This window comes from Ornithodoros turicata, chromosome 4, assembly GCF_037126465.1.
Source record: "Ornithodoros turicata isolate Travis chromosome 4, ASM3712646v1, whole genome shotgun sequence".
In the NCBI taxonomy this organism is placed as follows: domain Eukaryota; kingdom Metazoa; phylum Arthropoda; class Arachnida; order Ixodida; family Argasidae; genus Ornithodoros; species Ornithodoros turicata.
The window spans coordinates 6195454-6214277 of record NC_088204.1 but is presented as its reverse complement, the minus strand read 5'-3'; the positions used below and the strand labels follow the sequence as shown (position 1 = coordinate 6214277).

The 18824-nt window shown below is 49.9% G+C and overlaps 1 protein-coding gene across 1 annotated transcript in view; it reads left to right on the top strand.

Moving 5' to 3' along the window:
• The window catches only part of LOC135390539 (uncharacterized), a 30206-nt gene that overhangs the window by 3149 nt on the left and 8233 nt on the right, over positions 1-18824 (top strand). Inside the window, exons 4-23 of the mRNA XM_064620234.1 lie at positions 15-199; positions 1014-1139; positions 1654-1771; positions 1829-1983; positions 2862-3567; positions 4122-4575; positions 5506-5942; positions 7234-7359; positions 10436-10690; positions 10773-11005; positions 11713-12018; positions 12132-12316; positions 12432-12605; positions 12829-13051; positions 13112-13331; positions 15694-16047; positions 16160-16381; positions 17049-17305; positions 18303-18543; positions 18628-18822. Coding sequence (XP_064476304.1) covers positions 15-199; positions 1014-1139; positions 1654-1771; positions 1829-1983; positions 2862-3567; positions 4122-4575; positions 5506-5942; positions 7234-7359; positions 10436-10690; positions 10773-11005; positions 11713-12018; positions 12132-12316; positions 12432-12605; positions 12829-13051; positions 13112-13331; positions 15694-16047; positions 16160-16381; positions 17049-17305; positions 18303-18543; positions 18628-18822 — 5172 coding nt within the window. The remainder of the gene's footprint in view (positions 1-14; positions 200-1013; positions 1140-1653; positions 1772-1828; positions 1984-2861; positions 3568-4121; positions 4576-5505; positions 5943-7233; positions 7360-10435; positions 10691-10772; positions 11006-11712; positions 12019-12131; positions 12317-12431; positions 12606-12828; positions 13052-13111; positions 13332-15693; positions 16048-16159; positions 16382-17048; positions 17306-18302; positions 18544-18627; positions 18823-18824) is intronic.

Sequence of the window (18824 nt, the reverse complement as noted above, 5' to 3'; positions counted from 1 at the left end):
CCCATCTTCTTCAGTTCCATCTGGAGCAAACTGGAGCAATTTTTACGACATCGACGCGACGCCTGATAACGTGACAATCGGCGATATCCTGCTCGTCGGGTTCGTCACCAACCTTATCATCATTGTACTAATATGGTACTTGGACAATGTCTACGCTTCGGGTCCTGGGGTGACAAGGCCAATGGTGTACCCATTGATGGTAAGCCGAAAACGCCGTAGAAAATATTGTCCAGGTGTCCTAGCGAGAAACCTATAACTACTCTTAAAAATGAACTTCACCGCATAGCACGCTGCTAGCCAACCAACGTCTCGAATGATATCGTTATCTGCCCCGATTTGTTCAAATCGGGAGGCGTACGCCTTTTCTGTGACACTTATGCTGTTCATGATTGTCACAAAAGAGGCGTACGCCCCCGGTTTTCAACAAATCGGGGCAGATAACGATATCATTCTAGATGATGGTTGGCTAGGAGCGTGCTATGCGGTGAAGTTCATTTCTAACAGTGTAGGGTTCCGCGCCTTCGGTTTTTATTATTGTTTGCCGGATTCGGCGTATGTTTTTCGGCGTTTATTGATTCTCGCGAAATCGGCGTTTTTCGATGTTTTCCCCTGGCGTGCGCACGGTTTACCCACCAGTTATGGGCGAATAGAAATAGCAATGTATCTGTGCTTTGCGTCTAACGCTGCCTTTGTGGTGCGTTAGGCGTTACGATGTCGTTTTACGCGTAACGAAAAAGGTAAACGGGAAATTTTCGTAACCATCGTATTTCTGTGTGATTTTCTTATCTGGATTAACAACTTGCTGGGCATGCGCAGCAATTCATCTCTATATGCCGTGTTTTTCTATTAAAACCGAATGGGGGAAAATTTACATGGCGTATCGATTAAAATTGAAAACACGGAACCCTACCTACACCCTATGTGCCGAAAAGGGCGTTCACAACGGCTCCTCATGCGTTCCTTCTTCGTGTCCCAAATTTGCTAATGCGAATCCACTGAAACGCCTGTTTCAGATGAGTTACTGGCTTCCAACGATGTCTTCACTGAAAGCGCCGCCAAGAAGTGCGGCTGAATCTCTGAACTTCGAGAAAGAGCCTGGGGACCTCACGGTAGTCATGGAGTTAATAGAGGCATCGAAAGTAAGCCCGTTCATGTGAAAGTTAATAATAAAAAACTGCAGAAGTCACGGTTAGGTTTACCGTTCTCGCATCATCCTATACATGCATTCATCAATGTGAGCTAGCATCCAGTGCAATCGCTATCATGAATACCAGCACGCCCATTCACAGTTGTCTCCCGACGTAAAGCCACAAATTATCCTAATGATCGCAAAAAAGGCAAATAAGTAATATTGCCAGCGTCACTATATCCAGTGGCAACATAAGTCATACAATTGACTCCGCCCCCACACAAGAATCGCTCCGCGCGCGCGAATGTAGTGCGGCGCGGCCAATGGGGTACTGGGGGAGAGAGAGCCGGCACTACATCGCGAAGCGGAGGCGTCGTGCACAGGCTGGTAGCCAATCGCAGGAGCCTTCCATGGATGAGTTGCCGGTCCCAATTGTAGAACTTTTGTCACTGACATGGTCATGTATGCAACTTGTGTAACTTAGTAAAGCATTTTTGTTCTGCTGATATTTATGCACGCACCAGGACTACGGCAGCGTGCAAGCAGTCTCTCGAGCCAGCCTTCAAGTTTACGACAAACACATTACCGTCCTTTGCGGCCACAACGGTGCGGGCAAAACGACGACCATGAATATGATTACTGGTACGTCCATATAGTAAATTAGATTATGCTTTGAAGGTGAAGTGCGGTGTCAAACAGGTTTCATCAAGCCCAGCTTGGGAAACGTCGTCATCCGGAAGTATGACATCGTGGCTAGCACCAGGAAAGCACGTCAAAGCATCGGCTACTGCAGCCAGTTCAATATACTCTTCAACGATCTTACCGTGGAAGAGCATCTCCTTGTGTTTGCGGTTGTGAGTATTGCGCGATTCATCTGAAAGTGGCTACATCACAGGAGACCAATGGGACAATGGTTCATTGCGTCATTTACGCATTGTATATTTATTTCCATTTTTTACCGACGAGAAATAGGGACACTCGGTTAGGCACAGAATAGGAAAGACCAGGTCTTTCCTATTCTGTGCCTAACCGAGTGTCCCTATTTCTCGTCGCTAAAAAATGGAGTTGTACCAACCGGCCCTACTCTTTCTGCGTATATTTATTTATTGCGTTTGTCCCAAAGGTCCTTGCGGGCATTAGATGGGGTGGAGTTGAAGAGAAAGGGATAGAGAAGAAATGTACTCGGGTAAACAAGGCCGTAAACAAGGCCGCATTACAACTTCCGGTGCCACGAAGACTTCCGGTCTTTCCGCGACTAAGGACGCTCGGAACCAGCCACCATGCAGAATGATAGCTTTGTACTTTCCTGATTTGTTGTTGAGGAGGCGTACGCCTCTTTGTGGCAAATTGAACTGCCATAAAAAGGCGTACGTATATCGTCCTATCTCTCCTCAAATCAGAAGCGATAACAGTATCAGTCGTCATAGCGGTTAGCGCAGACTGTGTTCGCTGGCAAACCGGATGTCGTTTTGGGAACAAACCGGAAGCGGTGCTGAAAGACATGTATACAAACAAGGCCTGTGGCCCCATCAGGCGGGTCGGTCTCAGGGCGTTGGGAGAGGGCATCGCCTCGTTACGAATCGTTTCCTTGCCCTCGTTTCTCCTCTCACAGATTTCGTTCTACTCCCCTCCCCCCACCCTTTGTGGTTTCTACGGTGCAAAAAAGAAAGGAACGATTTTAGCTTAGTAATAGCACACTTTGCAAGAGGTAACAGCATGATGCATCTCGCAGATCAAAGGAGCAACATGGGGAGTGGCTCGTACAGAGGTCAACAGCCTGCTTCGAGATATCGGCCTGGTACCATTTCGCTCCGAACTCGCCGTGGGCCTTACCCCTGGGCTTCAGCGACGCCTCTGCACCGCCATGGCGATTATACTGGCTCCAAAGCTGGTCGTCCTGGACGAGCCGACGGCGCACATGGACCCGGACTCGCGCCGTGAAATGTGGGAACTTTTGCTCAAGTTCCGGCGACGAGACTGCACCATATTACTTACGACCCAGTATCTAGACGAAGCCGAAATCTTGGGAGACCGTATCGCTATCATGGCCAATGGTCGCATACGCTCCTGTGGCTCGTCAACGTTTCTGAAGCAGCGCTTTGGCACGGGTTACCACATACTGGTCAACAAGATGGCTCAATGTGATATATACGAGATAGAGGATCTTCTCCAGAAGTATGCGCGCAAGGCGCGGCTGCAGAGTGATTCGGCGAACGAGGCGGTCTTCATTTTGGGACAGATGGTGGCTACGAGACTCATCATTACCATGTTCCAAGAACTTGAGAGCAGGAAAGGTTCTCTGGGCATCGAGTCGTTTGGCGTGAACGTCACTACTCTCGAAGACATCATGGTCAAATTTCGCGAAGAGCGCCATATTCATCGTCATCACCATCATCACCATGAAGCGGGGGACGAAGCAGAGGCCGTCGAAGCGAAACGTGCGTTGTCTTTCGTCCCATTCTCGTTTTTACAGTTTCTACGAACGAAGACTTATACGTGCATCGGATGCCGTGCACGCCGCGAAATTCGGGTACTTCTACACCCTCCAGCCACAACCCCCGATACTCGAGAAAAGCGAGTCTTTAAAGCGAGATAAAGATGTTTATCTTATTTTGTATTATAAACCAAGATCACGCGCTTCCGTGAAGTTTCTAAAGAGCCCGCAATACGAAAGTTCGGGTTCTCCAAGAGTATATCGGAGGCATTACCAGAAGTTCTGCTGCCTGTCCCCCAGCAACAGCGCGTGCATCCGCAGCCAGCAGCTGTGGTGAGGAGAAGCAAATGGACCTTCGACGCGCAATGTTCGCAGACGACGGGGGTAGATTGGGCACCCCATGACTTCATGCTTCTCAAAAGTAGAATTTTGTGATACTTCTGCGTCCGGAGAAGTCCGAGATTTAGTCAGTGGTCGCTAGTTGTTTTTTGGCCACATGCTGAAACAAGGGAACGGCTGTTGCGCCATCTTTAACTAACATTGCAATGCATTTTACAGGATCTCACGTACAAGCGATGGCTACTAGCACATCGGCCCGTCCCGGCTGCTTCTACCGCCTGTGGGGCTTGACGGCAAAGCGTGCAGCCTACGCTACACGGGAGTGGAAGCTGCCGCTCTTCAGTTGGCTATTCCCTCCCATCCTATTGTACACCCTCTTTGGACTGGAAAACATCTCAACCCGCGGAGGGTCGCCGATGATGACCGCCAGCAACCGCATCGACTATACCTTCGACGTGGCCTACTTCGCCCCATTAACTACTATTTTCCACAACGCCCAAGACGAATTCGTTGACACGTACCTACTCCCGGCGCTATACGACAACGGCGCCATAGCAAGCAAAGAGGATGGGTACGGCAGCGTACTCGGGTACCTTCTCCTGTTGTCGTCGCAATCGCTGCGCGCCTATATCTTCCATCTACAGGTGGTCTACGAGATGGACGAACACAACGGGTAGGCGTTATGTCTTGGTGCAGCGTGTTGACCACGAAATGTAGCAATAGGACAGCGACCGTATACTGTCGTAGCCTCGCTCTGATGAACGCTCGACTATCATGGTACAGCGAAAACAGCATTGGCAGGGTCGATTGTCATTTTGGGGATGGCCGTGTGCTGGCATGGTATCGCTTATCGACAACACGTGTGATAAAAAAAGAGAGAACGCGGCTGGAAGCGCAATGACAGAAGGCAGCTTGTCTGAGACTTAGCTGAATGATTTCCTATGGCTTCTTACATTGCGCTTGGGCAGTTGTTCTTACCTTGTCCATATCCATACCTGCTTGTCCATACCTGCAACCGAGCACTCCCAAAGTGACTGTTGACAGTTCCATTGCTATTTACACTGTCCTCTGGTAGTTGGCCGCTTATCAGAGCGAGGCCACGGGAGATTGGTTAACAGTGGCCACGACAGTGCTGGACAAAAGTGCTGGAGCACGCACGAGCGAACCACCAGCTTGCAAGTCCGTATGGTCCCATTCGCTGCTAACGTGTCGCAAAAGGAATGCGCCGGTGCGGTTTCCGTAAACTGTTGTCCAGCGTGGTACTTGCAAGGTAACGTGAGGTTGCGATATCCATGTCCTGTAGCGTTCTTCCGCGTAAGTCCTACACGCGTTTAGCCTCTGGTCAGGAGCTACCGGTACCCTATTATGTCATTACGTCATATCATGTCATCACTTTAGAGTGTAGGAAACAAAGAACAGCAGCAAAAGCCGGAAAATCCCGATTGTCTAAAACCACAATAGTGGACCATTTCGTCGAAACCCTGTCACTAACATTAAAACATTCGCTACATGGATGCATTCCGGCATAATAGGTGTAATTAACACGAGAAAAATCTCACGTGGACCAGTTCTACGCCGTCCTAACATCATTTCTACGGCGCAGGACAACACTCTGGTACAACGGCCAGAACCCGCACGCGGCCATCCTCGCCATGCACGTGTACAACATAGCACTGCTGAGGAATTTGACCAATGACCGTTCAGCCTACATTCAGCTCGAAATCATAGCTTCCAGCTCTGCGGCAAAGGCTGAGGACGAAGATGAAACTTCTCGCGGCACCTATAGATACGTACTCCCAAAGGTCCTCCGTTCCATCTTCTTCCCCATGGCTTCAAGTCTCATGTGTAGTAGTTTCATCGTCTTCCCGGTTACCGAGCGCATTCTCCACTTCAAGCACCTGCAGTTCATGACTGGAGTGGGCGGTCTTATGTACTGGGGAGTTAACTTCGTCTGGGACTTCACCTTCTACGCCATCGCCGCCATCTTTCTCATGGTCCCGTTGCCCGCCATTTATGCAGTTATGCCGACCGATTACTTAGGTAAGGTTGATTGAGTGAGGTAGAAGGGGTTGTGGCGGACAAATTGGGTAGGGGGGTGACTCTTCAGCTGGAACGACGGAAAAGGTTAATCCGAATCTGGTGGGCATTCTGGCGAACGCGTGTACCCGACCCGGATATTCGGGTACCCGCAGTCGTTTCGGTGCAATTGCAAAAACTATACTTACTTATTCTGTTCTTACTAGCGAATGTCAGTAGGCCGCAACCGCCCAAGCAGCACAATGTACTGAAAGTCGAGTGCAATAGGGGTGGACGGTATGTGTCTTATCGATGTTCCTTAGTTTCACGAGTCTGTTCAAGGCCTTCCACCTACCCGTCCACCCCTACTGCACCCGACTTTCAGTACATTTTGCTGCTTGGGCGGTGTCCCGATAGGCTATCGCGTCTACCGCCCTATCAGCAGATACGATTGAGTCACGCTCTCTGTCACTGTTTCCGGTACACACGTTCGGCTGCAGAACCCTAGCAGCACAATGTACTGAAAGTCGAGTGCAATAGGGGTGGACGGGTAGGTGGAAGGCCTTCAGCACAACCGTGCAACTAAAGAACACTGATAAGACACATACCGTCCACTCCCATTGCACTCGACTTTCAGTACATTGCGTTGCTTGGGTCAACGTCAACGTTCTCAGCGGTCTAGTAACACTCGCTAGTATCCCCGCAAATGCCAGACCTGTACTGCTATCGACCTTGGTTAGCCCTACTATATTCCCCCACGTTCGGGTGACGGAATGATCAGATCGTAAAAAAGCAACGTGCATGATTGAGATCGCACAGATGTCATGCTCCATTTTACCTATAGTCATGTTCAACTTAAGGCGGAAAAGAAATTTAGTCCGTCAGCTACATACGCCGTTAGAGATAGTGAGACTCAACAGTGTCAGGAGAAATACTGCAGTGCCATCAGCTGCCAAAGCGTGCTTTCTGCCGCAGCGTAGTGTCATGTGGCCAGTACGGAACCAGAGTTGAGTCTATGATGAACTACATTATCTAGCGTAGGAGGGAGCGTGACCTCTCTGTGCCCAGCCATCCTGTCTTCGGCGCACCAATATTTTCAGAGCTGCTGACGGACTATAGATTTGTCTTGAACACTACTATCGTTGTCGAAGCGTATGCCCCCTTCCCGGCTGAGTAACTCTGACACTTTGGTTGCCGTAATTATGTTGCACAAGGGTATAGAACTGCACTACAGAGGCGCCACACAGTACGCCAGTTAGTGCGGATGGTGCGACAGATGCAAGTGCAACAACGCTGAAAATGACATTTCTTTCAGAGGCCGTGATCGTCCTCAATCTGCTTCACGGTGCCGCGGCGTTGCCCTTGATATACATGTTGTCCTTCGTGTTTGACAATCCCAGCTTTGCCTTTTCTACGGTGGCCATCTGTACTTTTATAATCGGCAAGTATATTCCGACCTATTGCACTACAGGAAGACTCTATCGACTATACTCCGAGACAGCAATAGGAGCTGTTGGCTCAGAGATGTATCTCCGCCAGCGGGGAATGTACCTCGCACAGTGAGAGTGAGGCATGCATGAAGGCTGGTTTAGACTGGTTTAGAGTCCGGCGTAGACTTCGCCCATCGCCGCCCGCGTTCTGCGCCGACAGCTAGCATTCGCTACGCCACACTTCCTCGTCCTACCGGGATCGTATAGTCTGGCGCGATTCGGCGCGGCGCGACGAAAACACTACCACGGATTTTAACATTTCGTAGTGGGAAAGCAAGCATAGCTGGCAACTGTACTCGCGTGTTGGAATCCGACTAAGTACAATCCGTGTACAATCCTCTCATTGTTGGCACTGTTAAACAGTTGGTACCCCCAAACATACAGGGTGTCCAACCGAAAAAGGGCCAGTGCTCTACACAAATGGAACCAACTGTACGGGCTTGGCAGTTGCGTGGTGTATCCAAAAATTTTTCATCGCCCCTTATCAATTAATTAGCGGTAATTTTCTAACTTTTTATTATTGGTTTTAGCTCTCAGATGCCAACGAGGAAGTTGTAGTACATGTCGGAAAAGACGCAACTAAAGTGGTTCGAGGTTGCTATGGCGTGTGGTTTCTTTTTTTCCCGGGTTTAAAAATTGGTTTCAGAAGCCGCGCGCACCACAGAGCGCTCCCCATAATTCGGCGCCCGCGCGCGACGATTGCAGTGCACTCTGATAGGTGTGCTGTGAAACAAGGGAAATATCTTCCTCTTGTGTGACGTGGCCCAAGGATGGTCTCCAAGCGCTAATCTCAAGGTCAATGTACGCCGGAGCGCGCTGGAATCGTCGCGCGCGGGTGCCGGACTCTGCATCTGAAACCAACATTTAATCCCGGGAAATAACGAAACCACAAGTCACAGCGACCTCGAACCGCTTCAGTTGTATCTTTTTCGACATGTACTACAACTTCCTCATTGACATCTGAGAGCTAAAACCGATAATTGAAAAGCCAGAAAATTAATTACCGCTAATTAATTAACAAGGGGCGATGAAAAAAATATTGTTGGATAGACCACACAACTGCCACGCATGTACAGTTGGTTCCATTTGTGTAGAGCATTCCGTTTTTTTCTTTAGCCCCTGGCTCTTTTTCGGTGGGAGACTCTGTAGTAACCAAGCGTTCTGCGCATATCTCCTCTCCCAGTTACTCCAGTCGGGACGCCCCATTGGCTACGGCGGCGCCCTCCCTCTTCCCTCTCACTGCCTCCTCTCATGCGCAGAGACGCACTTGCACACCGCATACACTGAATTGAAGAAGAAAGACACGTCTATACCCAGCTGTTCTCCCTCTTTTGCTTGTCTCTATAGTCCATCTGTCGTGTATTATATAGGCACGGATGTTCCTCAACAACTTCGATTAAAAGCTTAATGGGCGACGCCATATTAGGAAATGCGAGTCCACAGGAGCCCACGCCGTGCACCACAGGGGTGGCATGCAATGTATTGCTCCGTAGACGAAAGTGCGCTGGGCGAACGCAATGCATCCTGGACAGGTCCTGGTCGCGCGTCACAGCAAACGTCAAGGCACACGTGACCTTAAAGATGGCGGCGCCCGTGATCGGCGGCCAAACCGTTTGTAAACAATGCGGGTGGTTGTTTCTGCGCGACGTTTTCGATGTCTTTCGATCACGGTAATTATTTTTATCCGATAATCTCGAAGTAAAACGCCACAGAAGGCCTCGTACTGTTGACGGCCTCCGAAGATGTGATAACGACCGCGCGTTAAGACCCCCTGAGCCGATGCGATGTACTAAGGAAAAATTGGCTACCATGTTGCGGAAGAAGCACCACATAGTTTAGGCTGGCAAAATACGTTCATCTCTTGGCTTTATGATGACGAAAATATGTCGGTATGCGACGAAACGACATGTAAACAAAGTCACATGACCTCAAAATTACGTTTTCTATGACGTGCGACAAGGACAGGATGGCAGTTTTGCCAAAAGTACCCGCTTGAGGGTAGTTACAACAATGGCGGGTTTGTGTCACCCCTGTGCCGTGCACAGCCCGCTGGTTACCGCCCCCTGACGGCGGCTGAGGTATCTCCCGTTGCCGCCGCGCCGTGCTTCGCCGAGTGTCGTCCAACTATAAACTCACCGGCGGTGGCTCGCGATGCTCTGGCGATGCGCGTCGTTACGCCCCGCTCCGTCGAACTCTAAACCAGCCTTTAAGATAAGGTGGCGGGCGCTAGGCAGACGGGAGAGCCGGTCCACAAGTTTAGGTAGCGCGAGTAGTATTTTACGAGTTTGCTCTTAAAGTATGCACGGGTGTTCTCCGACGAGCGTTTTCACGACATGGTCAATGCGCAAGCAACATTTTAAAGGATGCAGGCGCACTACATATTGACTCGGAGCCATCATGGGCCCACCTAAGCCAATTACGGACGTCTTTATAATGCGCTACGACAGTAAGTCTCTGCGCATGAGACAAAGAAAAGGTCAGAGAAAGCACGTGACAAAGCGTCTATCCACTCTGAAAGTAGCAATAAGAGAGTATTCGCAGACGGCCCACAACACTACGGCCAAAAATATGAAGCAACGTCGACTTCACGTGCACTTGTTGTGGTACCTAATTTGAGAGCGATCCAATGAGACCGTTCTTCGTGCACCAGGGGAAAGGGAAAAGCTGAGGGGCTGCGCGGAAGGCTGACCTACTTGCGTAGCGTATTGTGGGCAGCGTTGACCTGTAGGAGTTGACTTGTCCTGCTGAAGTGGAGGTTACGCTGTAGGTAGAGTCTGGACGGAGCACAGCGCTGCTGTTCCTGGTGGTACCACATACATATCTAGAGCGAAAGGAAAAGATGTTCACGTATATTCTGTCATTGTAGCTGCAGAGCTAAGCAGCACTGCTTCATTGTCGCTCTTTCACAGCACGCTACACTTTCTGCGCATAACAGATTGATCGGCAACTCCGTTGATACACCGCATTGCTGCAATCAGTTTGTGCACCATTTGTGATGTCTGTAATAGCGTCATGTTTCACGCGCAGCTGCTTCAGGGTCCCTGGCTGCAACCTTCCTACACGAAGCAGCGGAATCCGCAACCGGTGGTCTGCTACTACTACTGCCAGCCATCAAGTACTTGCTTCGTCTCATACCTTCCTACGCTTACACGCGTGGAATGATCAAGATGTTGGAAATCATCAACGAAAACTACATTTGCAGCAAAGGCGGCGAGCAGCTCGAACGCGTTTGCCATGGAAGCGGCATCGCGCACAGGCACTCCTTACAGCTATGCTGCAACGGTAAATGGCCGTCATATTTCCCGGTCTGGATCTGCTTTCGGATACGATCTATTCAAAATGTCCCTTTATTTTCTCCTCGTAGCTTCCTACAACGAACGCATGGATGCCATAATCGAACCCTTCAGTGCGAGCTCTTACTCCGGCTACTACGAAATGTGTACGCTGGCCGTGGAAGGTCTGGTTCTTTTTATAATCCTCGTCTTCGTGGAATCCCAGCTCGCACGGCAACTGCGAAGAATATCGTTTGGACAAGGGGAAAAGCAAGTGGGCTCACAAAGCCCGCCGAAAATCAAGAATGCCGGCCCACCAGCCCGTGTAAGTTACCCCAAAGCGCATGAACGCAGGAATGCATCGCAAACTCGATGACTGTATAGAAGATAACAACCAGCCAGTATGACCCTTTGAAGTACTGCTACATAATTTGTCATTCAGTGGGTGTTAACTTCACCGATCCTTCACCGTGGTTCGGGGAACAACCCAATAAAGGCTACTGAGGGACGCCCGCATGCTTGGCGGGTAGTTCTCGAGGGACTACCCGAATCCCAGAGCAAGAGTTGCTGTGAACCACTCCCTCTCCTGTACAGCCATCCCCCCCCCCACCTTCCCCTTCTCTCTCTTCACCTCCTCTTCGTGCACCGAGCCGCCGCTCGTGAACCACTCCCTCTCCTGTACGACCACCATCTTCCCCTTCCTCTCTTCATCACCCCTTTGTGCACCGAGCCGCCGCTCGTGAACCACTCCCTCTCCTGTACAACCATCACCACCTCCATCTCTCTTCACCTCCCCTTGCACCTCCTCTTGAGCAGTCTGCAGCAGAGCGTGCGCACCTTCCACAAACATCACCTCCCTCTCTCCTCTATACCATGCGGTCTTCCAACGTGATAGTGCGGCAGACATCCCACACTTCTGGAGAATCCGTAATATTGACATAATTTATGTTTTGCGTATCGAGTCGTTAAGCGACGGTGGATCAGAAATAGCATCCCGGCACTTTAACAACGCGGCGTTCTCTGCATGTACAGAAGGAAGACAGCGATATCGCTGAAGAAGACAAGCTCGCGCAGATCCTCCGCACCGGCTACGAGACATCCCCTATCTCGACAGCCATGGTGGTGTATAATCTCTTCAAGACCTACAGCTACTACATCAACCCCACCCAAGTGCTGAATGGCTTGAGCTTCACCCTGCGCAAGGGAGAATGTTTTGGCCTGCTTGGAGTCAACGGTGCCGGAAAAACGACCACGTTTCGAATACTGACCGGCGAGGTGTATCCCAGCGACGGAGACGCGGTCATTGAGACTTACTCTGTACTTCGGGATACGCAGAAGGTAACGAACTGTTCTCACAGGCATACTCGCATAGTTATTTTTACGTCGCGTAAGGTGCAACATTCTCGTGCTACATGCCCTACAGGCTATAGCATTCATGATCTGTGTTTCAGTTTCAAAGCTACTTAGGCTACTGCCCGCAGAGGGACGGAGTACTGGACATGCTCACTGGCACGGAGGCGTTGGTTCTTTTTTGTAGATTACGCGGCATTTCTGTGGCTGCCGGTGACTATATCGACATTCTTCTCGACAGCTTCCATCTCAACGAGATCGCCGATCATCTCGTCGGAACATATAGGTACGTCTTTTCTTCCACGCGTTGTGGCCATGGACGCTTGCTTTCAGCAACTTCACCGGGAACACTGTGAAATTATTCGTGTGCATCTATAACGTAGCCTTTTTCTCGGACGCAGTGCTGGCAACCGACGCAAGTTGTCTTTGTGCATGGCTATAGTTGGCTTGCCGAGAGTTCTGCTTCTGGACGAACCGTACGTCGGAATCGACGCTACTGCGCGCAAACGCATCGTGAACTATATCTCCGCGTTGCAGAAGGAATCCAACATCGCCATCGTTTTAACTTCACATAGGTACGGACAGATTGCGATTATGCTGATCTTCTGCTAGGTCCTGAATGTCTCCCTTGTTGTCAAAGGGGACTTCCAGTACGGGGTACATGCGCCTGGTAGCACAGGATGGTAGGCTAACTGTGGTCTACAGATGGAAAGGCTCCTATAGCTCCTCCGCTGGCCCTCTACGAACGCAACCATCTGAGACACACACCTCGAATGATTAATCTTTAATTTTATGCAGCATGAGTGAAGTCGAATTCCTCTGCAACCGCATCGCAATCTTGGGAGGGGGCAAGCTTCGATGCCTGGGCTCTCTGCCTCATCTCAAACAGAAATTCGGCAAGGGCTTTACTATAACGGTGAAATGCTATCCGGACAAGAAGCAGGACGCTATTTATCAACGAGAGGTGGTGCAGGTGCTGAAGGCCTACTTCCCAATGGCGCAGCTCATTCACTCTTATGAGGTAAGGAAGAGCCGTTCTGCAGCTCTTCTAGTGCGTTACCCGGTGCAATTTCCTGTCTAGGGCCTCCTGGAGTTTCGCATGAGCGACGCCACTTTACCCTGGAGCGAAATGTTCACGCGTATGGCCCAAATTAAAAAAATTTTCAAGCTGCAAGACTTCTACATCGTGGATACTTCCCTGGAACAAATCTACCTCAGTTTCACGCGCAAGGAAGCGGTCATAACTGGACACCATGGAGCGGAAAGCCCCGCAAAGGCCACCGTTACGCCTTCGGCGTCTGGTCTTTGATGCAGGATGATAAAGTGCTTATCTATTATCTCGTCGCTTTGCTTTATGTCTGTAGTGTCTCGCAAATGGAGAAAAAAAAATTGCCAGAGTCATCAACATGAGCTTTCAGTATGGAAGGATGTTCATATCGTAATACAGTGCGGATGGCATGGGCAGCACAGTATAGGCATTAATGGGACTATCGTATCCGAAACCATAGCGCCGTTTTACTCCCGAATTAGTGAAGTAGTTTCTGTGCAATTTGATATAATGCACGGCATATGCATGCGCCGGGCAAAGTCGAATCGGGCAGCTCTGTCGTTTCAGGATGCGATAGTCCCTTTAAGGCAACTCTGCAATGTTGCTGTAGAGGGTTGCGTCCGGTGTGTTGCTAAGACCTCAGTAGGTTCCCTACTGTCGAAACACGGAAGTCTTAGGTTCTGTCGGCGCCCATAAGCACGGAGAATAAGGAAAAATAATTATTCAAAACGAACTAGAGCAGGCGTCAGACACTTGCTGTGTTCTTTCCAGTCACTCTTTCGTAAGCAGCAGACATCTTCATAGGACGGACCGGTCAAGGCTGTGTGAAGGACTATGCATCGCTTCTCTTTAACCAGCAAGACACGACGTCGTCTGGCTGCCAAGCACACGGCGAGTATTGCGATCAGGGTGTCGAACCGAACTCTAACCGAAAACCGTACCCGAACCGAAATTTTTAAGAGACTGTTAAACCCGAACCGGAGCAAAACCGGAAAAATTATAACTAACTGGTTCGCGCATAAAAGTAGTCAGCATAAGAACGGGGATACGTTGGTTTTCATATCATGGATTTCGCAATTTCTCACCAGTAGCAGTCAAACGAAGACTTATAGTAAGTATGCTTTCAGCGTCTTTCACGTCGAAGCGCAGTTGTCCTTGTGAGCGCCGCGGCTAGCACCCCACGCACGCGCTGCGGCGTCTGCTCTTCAGAGCGGAGGCGCCACGCGTGGACGCTTGTCAAATGCTGTGTTTTCAAGCAAACGTCCCGGCCGTCCCCTGCTAGCAACCGCTGTATTTTCTGGAAGGTTAGTGGCCTGCCATTGTCCACCGAATGAATCAGGAATGGAGTAGGCGGCTGTATAGGAACAATATGTGACACACAACATTTCTCTTCCCAAGAGCAGTCAGAAACATGAGAAGTGGAGAAGGAGCGTACGCTGAACGGCGCCTGTTTGATTGATGGCGGTTTGAAAAATAAATGTAGTCCTACTTACTGGTAGTGGAATTGCGTCGTGACACATGCCTTTGTGTTGTGGATTAACTGTTACACTGCTGTGACCTCGGACAGAGCAAGGCTTGCAGACTTATTTCCGACATGCTTCAGTACGGTTTCAGATCGAATCACTTTGCGAATGCAGTGTGCTGGCTCAGTACCGTCGTCTATGTAAAATGTTGTCCATCTTATTTGGCTATCTTGCTGGCACTGTGCGTGTGAAGCAAGCAATTTTGGAAACAGAAAGCAGCAAGACCACACCGCTTCATCGGCGTGGATGCTATTCTCTTTTCTCTCCCTCTAAAGGAAGTACCTGTCAACAAAAAACGTCAATGCAGGCACCGGCAGTAAGCTATTAGCCACGCATTTCCTGATAAAATCAGTTTTATGGGAGATATAAAACGGAAGCGTTGAACCGGCTCGCAGCTCCGAACCGGTTTGCGAACCGGTGCCATTTTTGGCGCAGCCGAACCAGAACTCAACCGGAACGAAATCCAAGCAACGAGAACCCGAACCGAACCCGTATTTCTTGCGGTTCGACACCCTGATTGCTATAGTGACATGCTATATCGCTTTCCAACGCGATCTTCAAGGCTCACACTCAATCTTCTTACTAAACCTTCAATTGGCAGTGTGACGGCCATACAGCGCCTCACTGCAGGATCATGAGCGCCTGGAGCAATCCGGTAATATCTTTGTCTTTCCCATTTTCCATGACTTATCGTTCTACTCAGGTTTACACAGAGGAAACACAAGCACATTAGTGCGCGTCACATGCTGCAACATACACACATGTCAATTCCAAAAGTGATTTTCTTAATACTGCTAACAATATTAGTGTCTCTGTCAACGCTCCTTTGGTAACGCAGTTCCTGGGAGGACGAAAAAGAGGTGTCCACCATACAGCAGCATATGCACTGTTCGTGCAGGATTCTCGTGCATTCGTTATTACTCGTCGAGCATTCCAACCTATTTGTTGTCCTTCGACTTGAACTTCGGACTTGTTCTTCATCCTAGACTGTTCTTCATCTGCTTGCCATCACCGGTATTTTGAATTGGCTCCTTCACCCTGACTACTTGTAGACAGCTTTACAAACAGATCAACGTTCTTCTAATCTTACAGGCTGTTGGTCGCCCGCTTGCGTTCATAGTTCACCTTGCTCATCGTCACGGACGCGACCTGGCATGGACAGCGTCGTTCAGGTCTCCTCCGTTGTGTGGCGCCTGCTGTACGCCAAGCGAATGCGGCGCCGTCCTCTCGTGTCCCTCATCGAAATCTTGATCCCTCTGGTGCCCTTCATCTTCATTGAAGATCTGAAGTCAAAGACGGACTCTTCGTCCTTCGTCAACAGCATCATCTACCCAGTCTTCACCCCCGACATGGAAGACATCAAGTTCGATACCATCTACATCGGACCAGACAGTGATTACACCCGCAACATGTGCAAAGAGATCCAGAGAGCCGCTCAAGGAACACGTATGTCCTGGATATGATCCTCTAGGGACAGAGACGTAGCATTCAATGTTATCATGTATGCCTTTTTTATTATTAATAAGCTATTCTGTATATCGTCTGTGTTGTCGCCCAGCAATTCATCTGATTCCCGAGGAGTCGGACCTTGTGAACCTGTTCACATCTCCAAACATCACGGACAACGCGTTGGGTATCTACTTCAAGGACAGGCAGGGTTCGCACGAAGGAGCTGTATCCACCTTCATGGACTACATGATCATACTGTCTTCGGGCATATACCACTTCCAACAGCGGCAAAAGGAAAACACCAAATCGGGTCCCTCGGAGATTCAGGACGGTTAGTATTAGCGACTAGGTTTTTACAAGTTTATCCTAGATGGCGCATACCAGGGTTGAGGAGTTGCCACTCCGGAGTTGGAATGTTTCCGGAATGATTCCAGATTTATCACAGCTCGGAATGGAATTGGAATGGAATAGCGGAAACTGTTCTAGGAATGGAATGGGAATCGAAGTAGGCAGTTTTTCGCAGGAATGGAATTGGAATGGAATAGCGGAAACTGTTCTGGGAATGGAATGGGAATGGAAGTAGGAATGGAATTGGAATGGAATGGGAAACTGTTCTAGGAATGGAATGGAATTGGAATGGAATGGGAAACTGTTCTAGGAATGGAATGGAATTGGAATGGTCTGGGCGCCCCGGTGGCTGCTGGGCTAGCCAGTACGATTACCGGTCCCTTTTCTTTTATTGGTGGAATTAACGGAATGGAATGGGGTTGCCAAGCCCATTCCAGGAGTGGGAATTGACCATACTTTTTCATTCCGAGGAATTGAAAGGAATGGAATCTCCATTCCTCGGAATGGAATTGGAATGGAATTGGTGGCCCCAATCCGCAACCCTGAGTTACTATAAGTAGACGGGTCTGCAAGCACTTCGCCTTCCGAGGCGCTATGGGCAGTGAACCACCGTTTTGAGTAACTGTGCACCTTGCACTGTATTGTTCCAGTGATAAGCATGCGAGTGACGGCAGTACAAGCGGTGGTGGAAATGGCCCACGTGAAGAAGTACTACGAGATGGCAACGGGTCAAAAGAGCGAGTTCATGCCATTGAAAGTGCGACGTCGTCAGTTCCCCTTCCCGACGTACCATGAGGATGCCGAGAACCTCATGTTCTTGATCACCTTGCGTCTCTATTTTTCCTTCATGGTTCCCTTCTGCGTCGTCGTCGCCAGAGTCGTAGATGAAAGGGCCAGCGGTATGCAGGTGAATATTTTACCCCGTTCGTTCAAGATCCACCTTGTAGAGGAGATGGTGTACTTCTGCATGAGTCCCGATCGAGGATTATGGAATACGCGTCCCAGTGGGCCGGATGTGCTGGGCAGCCTAACTGCATCGAGAGAACTACGAGCTGTCTTTAGTGTAAAGCGACCATATTCCTCAGACCCTGAAGCGGGACATCCGGGTTGAGGGGATTTCGCCTGCACCCTGTGCCGTTATTTTTCTCTGTACTTTACGTACCACCTAGCGCGCACATGCGTGACTTTGATTTGAATGTATTACTTTCAGTGCGTCTCCGCTACTGCAGGCATGAACGGAAACTCTAGTACTGCCCTCTGCGCTAAATTTGCAATTTCGCCATGAATGTCGGCACCGCAATGATTGGTAATGATCAATAAACCACGATCAATCATTAAGACTACACCAAATTCCAACTGAGGCAGCTTGATTTGTAAAACGCGAGCGTGCTTAAGTTTCGATATGGGAATGGCTCGTTAGCCAACACGTTGATCCGTTCCAGCAGTTCCATTCGAAGCTCCTTGCAGCCGAAGTGGGACGAAACTCCGTCCGAGAGGCTGGTGGGACAACTGAAAACGTAAGGACCAGTCCCGCCTCAATCGGACGCCAGTGGGCCCCGAGTGGTAGGCTCGTACATGAGCTCGTGGGGAATCGCTGGCCTAAGTGATGCGTTTTACGGGCGCGCGCGTTATGGGATAACAACAAGTTGAAGATCGGGCTCCTTAAGGTCACTTATCCACAGGCTGCCGCATCACTCCCTCAGACGCGGAGCGGTGCTTGCGGTTCAAGTCCGCATCAATATCACGCTCAGGAGGATACGAGAAACGGACACTCCATAATCGTCGATCCATGTAGGACACATTCCCCTCCCCAGCTTTACCTCATACGGTGCGAGTAGCTCCCGAGATGTTGACGATGAACAGTCGACGCACTAGAAAACTACTCTATTGTGCACCCTGTCCAGGGTCTGACGCGTCTCCTGGGACTGACCCGTACCCGTTTCTGGTTCGGCGTGTATGCGGCCAACATGTGCATGTGGCTCCTGGGCTGTTTAGCCATTCTTGGTGTCATGACCAAAGTGGAAGGGGAATCCGGCGTCCCTTTCCTCTTCCGCACGGACCCGTCCATCATCTACTACTCCATGGTTCTCTTCTCCTCGGGCTACATTCTTCTGGCTATGGTCATCTCTCTTTTCTTCACTGCCGGTAAGATATCGTCCGATCGTCGATCTCGGACCGGTATAAACCTTCCCCAACGGGTGTGTCCCATGACGCATTCTGACTTTGCAGCGAGTTACGGGACTGCGTTCGCTATGTTCCTGTGGACTGCGACATTCTTCGCTCCTTTCATTGCGTTCCACTGGGTCAAACGGTCGGTATCTCTCTATTGCAAGATGGACCGGAAATACAAGCTCTACACTGCCACGATTCCCATACACGGCCTCTACTACATTTTTCGCATCTCTGAACTCTACAAATCATACGGT